The 12,643-nt window shown below is 35.1% G+C and overlaps 2 protein-coding genes across 4 annotated transcripts in view; one reads left to right on the top strand and one right to left on the bottom strand.

The window, feature by feature from the left end:
* Positions 1–4,444, bottom strand: part of LOC136028187 (motile sperm domain-containing protein 2-like) — a 105,271-nt gene extending 100,827 nt beyond the window's left edge. The window contains exon 1 of the mRNA XM_065705890.1: positions 4,359–4,444. The gene's annotated coding sequence lies outside the window, so the exon portion shown is untranslated. The remainder of the gene's footprint in view (positions 1–4,358) is intronic.
* A 1,017-nt stretch (positions 4,445–5,461) lies between these two features.
* The window catches only part of LOC136028188 (large ribosomal subunit protein mL38-like), a 32,744-nt gene continuing 25,562 nt past the window's right edge, over positions 5,462–12,643 (top strand). The window contains exon 1 of one of the 3 annotated variants that reach the window (XM_065705891.1): positions 5,462–5,675. In XM_065705891.1, coding sequence (XP_065561963.1) covers positions 5,516–5,675 — 160 coding nt within the window. In that variant the 5' untranslated portion in view covers positions 5,462–5,515. The other 2 variants (XM_065705893.1, XM_065705894.1) reach the window with 2 other exon arrangements.

Here is a 12,643-nt window from a genome sequence, read left to right on the forward strand (position 1 = left end):
TCTATTTCTCTTCCTGCTTTGTTGCTACCAGCTGATTGTTCCCAGAGAGGGCTATGGGCATTAAATCTCCAAAAATAAAGGTATTATTACCCAATAGTTCTGATTCCAATATACTGGATGCCCTTGCTCCCAAATGGGTTATATAGTGATTTTATGGCAAGATGGTTACCATTAGCTAGGATAATCATTATACCTACAACATCAATTTCATCCCTGTAGATAATTAAAGGTTGAGGGGAATGTTGGATTGAATCATGAACAAAGATCAAAACACCCCCTCCCTTTCTATTACTTGATCTATCTTTCCTGTAGCACTTGTACCCAGGCATTTTGATTTTCTTGAACTGATGAACTTGTAGACAAATAATTCCAATTCTATTACTGTTTGCACAGTGGATAAGATCAGCAAGTTTATTTGAATTTAAAAGAAGCACAATTCCACTATAGGATGTGCAGCTTAGCTAACACAGGAGAGGTTGAATAGGTGGCATGCATGATACTTTGAGAGAATTGATGATAATTCTGTTTCTATTTCATTGAAAATAGAATTGGAGAAGTAGTATTCTGCAATGTCTTTTGTTATACTAGCTCTTTTGTCTTTGGACAAATTTGATTGGAAGATTTGGTCCATTGATGCAACATATTCAATTAAATTTGCATATGACATCCAACTCTATTGTGCATAGTGTTGGCTTGAGTAGAAATATTTGGAAAAGCTGCCACCCTTTCAAACCAATATTTAGGATTAGTTCTAGGATTGTGGAGGGCTGGACTTTCTTTTGCAACATTGGGTTGCTCCTTAACCAACTGTGGGAGAGATGTCTCAATAGGAGTGCCTGATTTTGGTTGCTTTTGGGGACCTGTAGCCAGAGGTTTTGAGGAAGGGCTAAATTCACTTCCTTAGCCTCATTAGACCTAAGACCTGATGGCACATGGGAGCTTGGCCAGCTCCATTGCAGCTATAGGGAAAGGAAAGTTTTCTAGATGAGCAATCCTTAAAAATTTAGCCTGTTTGAACATATTTTTGAGATAAATTATGATCTGTTGATTGATGAGTACCATCACAATTTGTACATTTAGGAACTTCAGTGCATCTAATTTCTGTAGACAATGAATGATTACCAAGGCAATTGGGGCACCCTAATTCAGAGGAAGAACAGTACTTAGATGAGTGACCAGGCTTAAAGCATTTTGAGCATTGGAGAGGCTTTTCTTGGTATATTTTACAAGCTTTTAGCTGACCAGAAAGGAAAACCAAGTCAAATTGGGAACTGACAGGTAAGATAAAGAGGATACTCTTACTGCTTATTCCTCCCTTAGAATCTGGCTTGCCCATACAATGAACTTCCAAGAACCCCCAGCGCTTCCCCCTTGTTGTTCATAAGACCATCTTTCAAGCCTTCAGTTGACAGATCTAATGGTATGTTATACAACATTATTTTCTTTGAATATTTCAGAGGTGGTTTCCACCATTCTGACACTACAGAGATACTGCCAATTTTATATAGGCTAAGAGCCTATTATATAGGCTCTATTTATATAGGCTTTACAGGCTAAGGAAATTCCAGTTATTTCAGGAGGACTTATGGAAGGCTTTTCATGTTTCTGTTTTCTGCCCACTGTCTGAAAATCATCATTTGGCTGGGTATCAGTTCTTGGAGATTAGGGACTCTGAAACAGTAATCATGGTATCATTCTGGCTATCATCATGGTATCATTCTGGCTATCATCATTGGATATTGGAGATACAAAAATAGAAATATCAGCTTCTGACAGCCAATTAGATGATTGGCCTTCCCTGAGGGGGCTAGAAGAGCTAGGAAACATTAAGTTAAGGAAAGGAAAATTCCAGATTCTCCTACCACTCAATAAACTTACAGGAAAAAGCAAAAGAATACTTCTCAAACAAAAGGAATAGTGAGAGCTTTAGTACCTTTCACTCAGAAAATAGATGAAATCAATAATATAAATTTTCATCAATTGATTTCTTCTCTTCTTCCTACACATGGAATTGGGTGATATAGAACTTATTTACTCAGACAGGAAGGATCGGGTGCATAATCAGGGAGTAGGGCTAATGAAAAATCATAGTAGTATATACTTGGTAGAACAAGCTGAATGGAAATTGTAGTGGCTCACATAAATTTTGCTTACAGCTAAGGAACAAATAGACGGGGTTCCACATGGAAATATGGTATTTTGATTAAGGAGTTTTACTGCACAGGATGGTAAAAACAGGTATAGAGAGTGTCTTAGCACAGGTAAATCTGGTATAGGAAAAGGAAATAGTAATGGTTAGAGACTGCTGTAATTTTATAGGTATAACAATCTAGTTAAAAGCAATGCACCATTTGGTCTTACATTGGCCAAAAACTTCTGGGAAGCTATGAAGTCTGTAGATTCCAGGATGAGAATTTGATAAATATTTTCAGGAATAATTTAATACTAAACTGGGGTGTTTTAAAACTTGACAATGTATAACATAGACAGAATAATTTTAGAAAAATACTTTGTAAAGTTGCTGATGTTTTCTTAGGGAAAAAAGTTAGACACACAGCTAGGAATATTAGTGAAAATACTTTATGTTTAATAGAGAGGAGGGGGGACCTGTACAAGAATTATTTGGGCAATTGATCATATAAATATCAGGGAAATGTAAAGAAAGTACAGAAAGCATTAAAAATTGAATTAACAAGGCATACACTGGAGGCCATGGATAAAATTGCCAAAGATTTGGAAGATGTAGACAGATGGCATAATAGTAGAATGTTCTACTGGCATGTTAAAAGATGTAGAGGGAATAGTCAATCTTGACTTCTCTCAGTTAAAGACAGGAACAGGGTCACAATTAGTGAGAAGGGAGAGTTAAAGAGAGCTGGGCAGAATATTTTGAGAATGTGCTAAATTATCAAGGTCCTATCCAGTGGTGGGGGGTTTCAACCCCCCCCCCCAAAAAAAAATGTTTATCTAAATTTTTAAAACATAACAAAATGGATATAAACAAATTTTTAATATATTTTGTAAACTCCCTCCCTCCTGAAAAAAATCTTTTGTAAACACCTCCCCCTAGAAAAAAAAATCCTGGAAACAACCTTATAAACCCTGATAGGGTTACAGGAACAGGTATAGAAAAGATTGAAAAATTTGTAACATTTTGGATGTGATGGAAGATGAATTTCCTGAGGAAGAATTAGTGATGGTACTAAAAGGATTAAAAATAATAAGGCCCCAGGTGCTAATAGTGTGATTATTGAGTTTCTTTAAATATGATGGTTTTAAGGTTATAGATCAGTTACTGAAAATTATTAATACAATTTTTGAAAAAGCAGAAGTACCTAGTGATAAAAAAAAACTCTCATTAAGCCTCTCTATATGAAAGGCAATAAAAGTGAGTGTGGTAAATATAGAGGTATTATCCTGGTTTCTGTAGGAAGTAAATTACTTAGTATGGTGATAATATTTAGACTTAGAGAATCTGTGTATTAGGATAACTTTGCTGCACTTAGGGTAGGAAGTGGGGTTGGTAGCTGATCTCAAATTAAAATCAGGATTTGAGAATGGTGCATTCTATCCCTGTTTATATGGATCATTTTGATGGACTTTGTCCTAAGGAACACAGAAAAGATAATAGGAGAACACAGAATTAATTGGGGGAGTAAAACTCTCCTAGACTTAGATTATGATGATGCTTTCAGCATCTTAGATGAAAATGTTAGCAAAATGAATGAGCTTTTAGAGGTTTTGCAAGTTTAGGGTGCAAGAATAGGTTTGAAGGTGGGGTCAGGGGTGAATTATCAAAAATGGTAGTGCAACTATAAAATGAGGATAATATTAGCAGTCTAAATCTAATTACATCTCTTTTGACTGAAGCATGTTACCTTTGGGAGAGCCTCTATTTTTAACCATAAACTTAGGAATGGTAGGCTAGGCTATAGCCTAACATAAAGAAGTATTTTTAGGACTTTTTAAAATTGTTTTCCAAATTTTATAATGTTTTCTTTCTAGCAGGAATAATTTCAAACTAGGATTGGATTTTAAGCTATGGCAAGACTTGTTTCCTAAGTTTAAGAAATAGTTTTTCAAAATCTTGAAACCTTTTAAATCAGGATCAAGTGAAGGTCAGAGGATTGAAACACTTCTTTTGTGCTTAATTTGGCCAGTCAGTTTTTTACTGTTTTCTATTTGTAGCACAAAGAGTATAAAAGGTCAGTAGGCTACCCTTTAGAACAATGAAGGTAAGTGCTTCATAACACCTTCACAGGGGACCAATGAGAATTAATTCCTGAGTTTTGTTCCCCTTGATCAACTACTTTTCAAGATAGCTAAAAAAGCACATTGTCAAGAATATTACTCCTTACTTTGAGACTAAATTTATTTCAACTTGGCAATTCAAAAACTAGGCTATTTAAAAACTTCTTCCTTAATGTCCGAATCTGCATTGCCAACTCTCTTCCAGCTCCAGAAATAAATATCTCCTCTTCGAGATAAGGTGTACAAAATGCCATGAATATGTTTTTCAGTTTAGTTTTCTTACTTTTCAAAATATTTTTGGTCCTTACGTATCATGTTTTCCCTGTCGAGAATGATATATGGATAATAAATCATAGACATAAAAATCATATGGATCTGTTGAACATAAACAGTCATCTTAGAAGCTGGTTGCGCTAAGGTCTTGGTTCTTGGAAGTTTCTAGCCCGGAGTTTCTCCGGACACCAATTAATAAACGAATCAATAAGATGAAATTTCTGCGAGGGGAGGGCTAGAAAACCTCGGCAGTAAGCTTTTGAGAGCATTGTTTTTATCAAAGGCTACCTTTTTTCCGGAAAATTTATATCATAACCCGACGTAAGATTCAGAAATTGAGGGAAATAGAATTTCAAATCCGCCATTTGATATTTGGATTTTTAAAAACCTGTGTCCCGTTTTTATTTGCTAGTTATACCAGAGCAATTATATAAATAATTCTAAGAAATTTTAAAGGGATATTTGCGCAAAACAAATTAGGTTTAAGTTCCTTTGGAGGCAATGATTTGGATTATATTTGTGTAAACAAAATCCGCGTTGATTCTAAGTGAACTTAAAAAATTCTTACAGAACATAGGCTCTGTCTAAGCCCGAATACTTTTTACTTCTTGAAAGAATCTCTTTTGGAGGAAACACGGAAGCTGATTTGACAAAAAAAAAATGCCCCACCAAAACAGTGCGTACAGGTAAAATCGTGTTCCTGAAACTTTACGTGGCGTTTGTGCTCATTTATCCTCAGTTTCTGAGGCTTCTAGCACGTATTAACTTCGCCATACATTTCCTAAAAACGCCTTTATACCTGAATCCCTTTTTAACATTGTAAGATAGGGCAAATGGACTTTTTGGCCGTGCTGAAACTAACTTACAAGAAAATCTACCAATTTTCTGCCAAAAATTACCAAGAATTTTTCAGGGGGTTTATAGGGTGGTCATACCATAAGAAGAGAAACAGTGCTTTAGAACCCAAAATTTTTAAACTCACAAACAAGACATGGTGTTTAATATATCAGTACAATTGAAGCCTTCTATTTGCAAGACAAATGGAATCTTTGGGCTTGTCTTAAAAAGGTGCTTTATTTACCACAATCCGTATAGGACTATGACACCGGAGTTTCTGATGAAAAATTTAAGGGAAAGACTGGAAGAAGAAGGTAAGAACAAGCCCTAGGCGTACATGAAAAAGTAATGGGACATAGGTCCACTCCTCATTTTTATGGTTATTTTAATGAATGGCTTCATGCGTTTCCTTTTGGATATAAGAACAGTTAAGAGACATAATGTTTATTAGGCAATAAGATCCTCTAGTTGTTGCCTGCCCTCTTCCCCGAGGACTTGAAAGGTTTTCCTTTTTGATGAAGCAGACTCACATTTTGTCATGTATCATTCTTGTTTTAACCTGTATTTCTGTAACTTGTATCATTATTGACAAAATAAAGAAACAAGAAGCACCTAGAAAATATATAATTTGAACTAGCCTATATACAAGACTATTTCCATATTAAGGTGGGGGAGGATAAACATAGCCTACAGTGAAAGTGTAATCAAAACATGTTAACTGTAATTAATCTGAATGGTTCTAGGCATATACCTCCAGCATATAGCTTACCTGCCCCCATGGAAAATACCCCTGCCCTACAGACCCCCCCCCCCCATGGAAATTAACCCCTTTAAAGATACCCCCCTCTCTTATGGAAAATAGGGATTTCTAAATTTGAGAATTTTATGTGTTTTTTTTTACTTTTTGTTGAGATAAGGAATTTTGGCACTTGTGCATTATATGCCACTCACTCAAGTTTATGCTGTATAAAACTTGACAACAAACTGGTTTCTTCATTAGTTTGTTTTAGCTTATTATAATAAATGACAAAGGTTAACACTCATACCTAATGCTGAAGCTTAAAGCTTACCAGGTGCATGAGGGTGTGATTGATTAGATTAGAGCATTCCTAACTGAAAGATCTCAATGTGTCATGATCTACACTGACAATGGCAATCCAGTTTTCTCCTCCACTTCCCCAGTTATAAGCAGCATCCCACAGGGAACCATCCTTGGGCCAACATTGTTCAGCATATATATTAATGACTGAACAACCTATCTATGCAACCTTTTAACATTATATGATGACAACTGTAAGCTCATTGGGCTTTCTGAAACTGAAGAAGAAAGAGCCTGCATTCAGCTGAACCTTGACAGGCTATCTTCCTGGTCATCAAGATAGGGCCTGGGGCCCTACAAGTCAATGCAACTAAATGCAAGGTACTGCACTTAGGGCACAATAACCCCCACCATCCCTACCATATAGGGTGGGATCAGTTAGAAGCAGTTGCCAAGGAGAGATACTTAGGCATCATTGTAGACAAAGATTTAAAATTCCACAGCCACACTCAGGCTCAGGTTGCAAAAGCTAATCAAGCTCTTGGACTCATTAAGTGGTCTTTTGTAACCAGAAAGCCATGTGTGATTACAAAACTTTATAAATCCCTTGTCTGTCCCCACCTTGAGTTTGGCTTGATTTTGGCCTTTCCCCAAAATAAAATGGACACAAGAGCCCTTGAAAGTGTCCAAAGGAGAGCAACCAAACTGGTCTGTGGCTTAAATAATGTCCCTTACCAGGATTGCCTAAGGTCTCTGAGACTTCCAACCCTCATATATTGAAGATATAGAGGAGATGTGATCATGGCATGCAAAATTTTCAAATTTGGTCACCTGGACCAGATCTTCACCCCCTCCCTGGCTAACAATTCAAGAGGTCACAGTCTAAAGCTTCACCTGCCTGGATATCAGAGAAGGGAACAATGTAGCTTCTTTTCCGTTTGAGTGGTCCCCCTTTGATATAGTCTATCTGAGTCTACCATCCAAGCTGAGACTCCACACTCCTTAAAGGCTGGAGTTGACAGGAACTGGGAAAGGACTGAGTGGAGGCTGGACTGGGAAGCTAAGCCAACATAATTACATCACTCACCACCAGCAAGAACTACAGGAGGATCTACCACCTTATCTTGCTGGCAAATGTGATTTAAGGTAATTTAAGGCAATAAGACAAGACAAAGATAAGTGATATAATAGATGGAAAATATAAAATTTGTGCTATATATTTGCACAAAAGGGGGGGATAAAATATTTGGAAAGTTTTGAAGTCAGAAATCAACTCTTGCTTAAAAATATGCAGAATAATTATGCCTAATACATTTTGCATGCAGACCTGCTATACTTTACCACCCCACCCCTAATGTGCAAATGTATAGCCCAAATTTGTTTCTAATGTAGCAAAGAAACCAGTTTGTTCTCAAGCTTTACACATTGTAAACTTGAGTAAATGGTGTATAATGCACAAGTACTAGATTTTTTCATGGAGACAGAGCCAGATTTCCTGGTATTATTTAAAGATGATCAAAAATTAAATTTTAAAAACTGAAAGTAAGGAGCAACATAAAAACTTCAAACAAACATAAAATATTATGTATATGAAAGGAGTTGTCCCTTCCACAAGACCTTGCTATTTATGCTTATCTTTATTTTTTCTTTATCTTTATGCTTGCTCTTTATTTATATATTTTCACTCTTTGACTTTTACAAACAAAGAAGTATTAAGACTATAAAGAATAAATATCAGAACATTTATATCAAACTCACAATGCATAGTTTTTTTTTGTAAAGTTTAAATTATGTTCTGCTCTTGAAATCGAATGTTGAGACTTTAGTTTCATCACAAGCTGTCTAAAATCGAAACTATGCTGCAAAACAGCATAGTTTCCATACTATAGCACTTAGAAATTCAAATTCTAGAAGTGTATCCATTTCTGGTTGACCCTCCACCTCCATGGGGCAAAATAAAAATGTGTAAAGTGGGCAGGCTTTTGAAGACAAGGGAAAAGTTGGGATTGTACAATATGAATCAAATTATATTTTAAATACTAATTCCAGTCATCACTGGTAATTTCTGTATAGTAGGAAGTCAAAAGATATTAAAAAAACTTGTGCATCCATTAGTGCTAATGTCCTAGATAGTTCACTTTCAAACAAAACAAATGCCTGATTTTGGTTACTGGTAACATTATTTATAGAGCAAAGCATATTAGTCTATGATACCTGCAGACAGTAGTGCAAGGTCTGTATTCTGATTGGTTGAATTGTTAGTTGATGTTTATGACATGCTTTTTGCTAATTGGTTAAGCCTTGTTTGTTATGGTCATGGTGTTTCATTGTTGCAACCCTATTTTCCTGAGAAATTGGGGTTAGTCAAGGGCAAACTTTTGTGGTGTTAAAAGTTTGAAGGGAGGATATTTTAGTTTTTTTTTTTTTAAATTACTGCATATAGCTAGATTCTGATGATTGCATATTGTTTTTATGTTTTGTATTCATCCACATTGTCCAACTCAAACATTTTCCTTGGCTTCAACACCCTGCCCACTTTCTGCATTTTCAGTTTCTTTGAAGGGGGATTTTAGAAAGATAAAAAATGGATGCACTTCTAGAATTAGCATTTCTAAGTGGTGTAGTAAGAAAACTATGCTGCAAAGCAGCATAGTTTCCATTTTAGACAGCTTGTGACAAAACTAAAGCTTTACCAGTCAAATAAAATTCTCAACTTTGGAAAGACTTATTTTCCATGGGGGGAGTAGTTTCCAGGGGGAAATGCTGGGTGGGTAAATACCAGCCACCATTTTGTATATAATAGAGTTAGAATTGTTTTCTTAACATGTTTCCTTCTCAACAGTCCCAATTCTAGTCTTCTACCCACTCTAGCATAATTTCAATTCCTTTTTCCCTTTTCCCAGTACTTTTTACATTTCACTATGGTAGTAAATAATTTCCCCAGCCACTCTTTACAAAGCATAGATATTTTTTAATACCTATATGAGTAAAGAGTCTCAACTGCTAGCTGGTTTCAAAATTTCATTTTAATGACTAAGACTGTGCTAAAAATGAGTTTGAGACAAGCAGATGGGTATAGATGAGGCATTATAAAGAACATAATGTACTAAGCTCTAAATGTTTTGTGGAGCCAAGATCATTTTGAAACTCATTCAGTTTCCTCCAAAAAACTGTGGACTCTTTGAGTAGTGAGTTTTGAAATGGTTAGATATAGCAAGTATTGATCACCACTGACAAATAGTTTTGATTTCATCATTTTGGAAGCATGACCCTTGGTTCAACATGCTTTTGTGACAAGTGTATATGTTCTGTTTCTAAGCTTCTTTTATAATAAAAAGGAAATAAGCTCTGTCCTTAACCTCCAAGAATGAGACTAGTATGCCAATAAAGAAGTCCAGAATCTAAATGCATTAAGTTGGTGTCCATTATTAACAAATTGCTCAGTATTCATCATAGTGATGGTATAATCTTGTAGTCCAGTAATTCCAAAGCCATGAGTACTAAAGGACTATTGCGCACAAACAAAAGTGATTAGAAATTATAATAGCATATTCAAATTTTGGCTAGCATTTAAATTTCAGCCCAATTTTAGTTCTTTAGCAAAAAAGCTAACAAATACTATGTAATAAACGTTCCTGTAATTAGTTAAACATAAAAGCATGTCTTTTAAGAAATGAACAGAAATTAAATTTTAAAATGTTAAAAAAAAATTCTTAGTAAACTTAAATGCAATGTTAAACATGAAACAAGTTGAAATGGTCAATTATAAAGTCAAACATAAACAAACAGATATTAGTTTAAATGAACTGATTAAACCGAAAATGAACAGAAATTAGGTTAAAAATAAAGTCAAATTTAAAACAAATAAAGTGTCCTGGTTCTCCCCTCACTGCTTATTAAGATATTTTCAGTTAGCTTCATCTTTCTTTATTTATAAATAAGCATTGTCAAAGCAATAGTTTTGATAAATCTACCCTATTTTATCTTGTGGCAAGAGGATTGAGCTGGAGCTCAATCCTCAAACTGGAGGAACAGTTTTGTGGTGGATTGGGGGGAAAGGTGACTTTGAATTTTGTGTGTTTGGGGAAGGGGCAAACAGTTGTTATCTAGTCCTCAAAAGAAAGAGAAAGTACTGGTATCCGGTTTTTAGTTCCTGTTGTCTTGCGGACGATGTTGTTAGTTGACCCCATGTATCATTCTATTAATTGAACACATAAACAAGAATATTCTTTCATAGATTTCTAAGAAGCAAGAAATACAACTCCTTAAATAAATTAGTATCAAAGACTTTTCGCATGAGTGGTAACATGATAGCTTGTAATTATTAGAACCTGATAATCCATGTTATGAGTAACTTTTTTTGTAAAAGTCAATAATAAAACTTAAGAGGTAATTATCAAACAGTTTGTGGTAACAAACTGTAATAAGGAGCAACCCGGCTCAATAGTAAACGAAACTCAAAAAACGGAATTTTGATGCTAAAATATTCATCAAAATAATCAGATTTTCATGCTGATTTTAGATATATAAGTTTCCATCAAATTTAGTCTTTGTCATCAAAAGTTACGAGCCTGAAAAAATTCGCCTTATTTTAGAAAATAGGGGAAAACACTCCCTAAAAGTCACAGAATATTAACGAAAATCACACCATCGCATTCGGCGTATCAGAGAACCATATAGAAATATTTTCAAGCTCCTATCTACAAAAATGTGGAATTTCGTATTTTTTGCCAGAAGACAAATCACAGGTGCATGTTTATTTGTTTTTTTTTTTCCCCAGGGATCATTGTATCGACCAAGTGGTCCTAGAATGTCGCAAGAGGGCTCATTCTAACGGAAATGAAGAGTTCTAGTGCCCTTTTTAAGTGACCAAAAAATTTGATTGCACCTTGGCCCCCTCCCACGCTCATTTTTTCTCCAAAGTCAACAGATCAAAATTTTGAGATAGCCATTTTGTTCCGCATAGTCAAAAACCATAATAACTATGTCTTTGGGAATGACTTACTCCCCCACAGTCCCTGGGGGAGGGGCTGCAAGTTGCAAACTTCGACCAGTGTTTACATATAATTATGGTTATTGGGAAGTGTACAGTCGTTTTCAGGGGATTTTTTTGGTTTTGGGGGTGAGGTTGAGGGGAGGGGGCTATGTGGGAGGATCTTTCCTTGGAGAAATATGCCATGGGGGAACAGAAATTCAATGAAAAGGGCGCAGGATTTTCTAAAATTACTATAAAAAAAACAATGAAAAAATAAACATGGAAAAGTTTTTTCAATTGAAAGAAAAGAGTAGCATTGAAACTTAGAACGAACAGAGATTATTACGCATATGAGGGGTTCTAAAAATACTTTAGCATAAAGAGCGAGGTATTTAGGAGGAGATAAATACCTTGCTCTTTATGCTATAGTATTTTTTATTAATTTCAACTATTTATTCTACGGCCTTTCTGATTCAGGGGTCATTCTTAAAGAATTGGGACAAAACTTACGATTTAGTGTAAAGAACGAGGTATTAACGAGGGTGCAAACCCCCTCATATACATAATACAAATTAAAGAATATAAAAATTTGTTACGTAGGTTAATTCTTAAGTTACGTATATTTTTTACTAATAAAAAAATTCGTTAAAAATTAAAATTTATAGTTCCCTTTTTATGTAACCGAAAAATTGCATGGCAACTAGGCCTCCTTCCCCATCCCTTATTTCTCAAAATCGTCTGATCAAAACTAAGAGAAAGCCATTTATCCAAAAAGGGAATTAATATGCAAATTTCATTTTAAGAATTTATGTGCGGAGAGCGAAAATCAAACATGCATTAATTCAAAAACGTTCAGAAATTACATAAAAAAACTAGTTTTTTTAACTGAAAGTAAGGAGCGACATTAAAACTTAAAACGAACAGAAATTACTCCGTATATGAAATGGGTTGTCCCCTCTGCAATCCCTCGCTCTTTACGCTGAAGTTTAACTCTTTGCCGCAATTCTGCTTTTTAAAACAATTAAAAGCTTTAGCGTAAAGAGCGAGGGATTGCGGAGGGGATAACCCATTTCATATACGGAGTAATTTCTGTTCGTTTTAAGTTTTAATGTCGCTCCTTACTTTCAGTTAAAAAAACTAGTTTTTTTATGTAATTTCACTCTGGGGTATACCTGCTTTAGCTAGATCTGATAATAGCAATTATTTGCTTTTTGTGCTTTATCCTCTAAGTTTTACTATTTATAAAGACATGCTTTTGAAGCAAGTAT

Source organism: Artemia franciscana, chromosome 6, assembly GCF_032884065.1.
Source record: "Artemia franciscana chromosome 6, ASM3288406v1, whole genome shotgun sequence".
NCBI lineage: Eukaryota > Metazoa > Arthropoda > Branchiopoda > Anostraca > Artemiidae > Artemia > Artemia franciscana.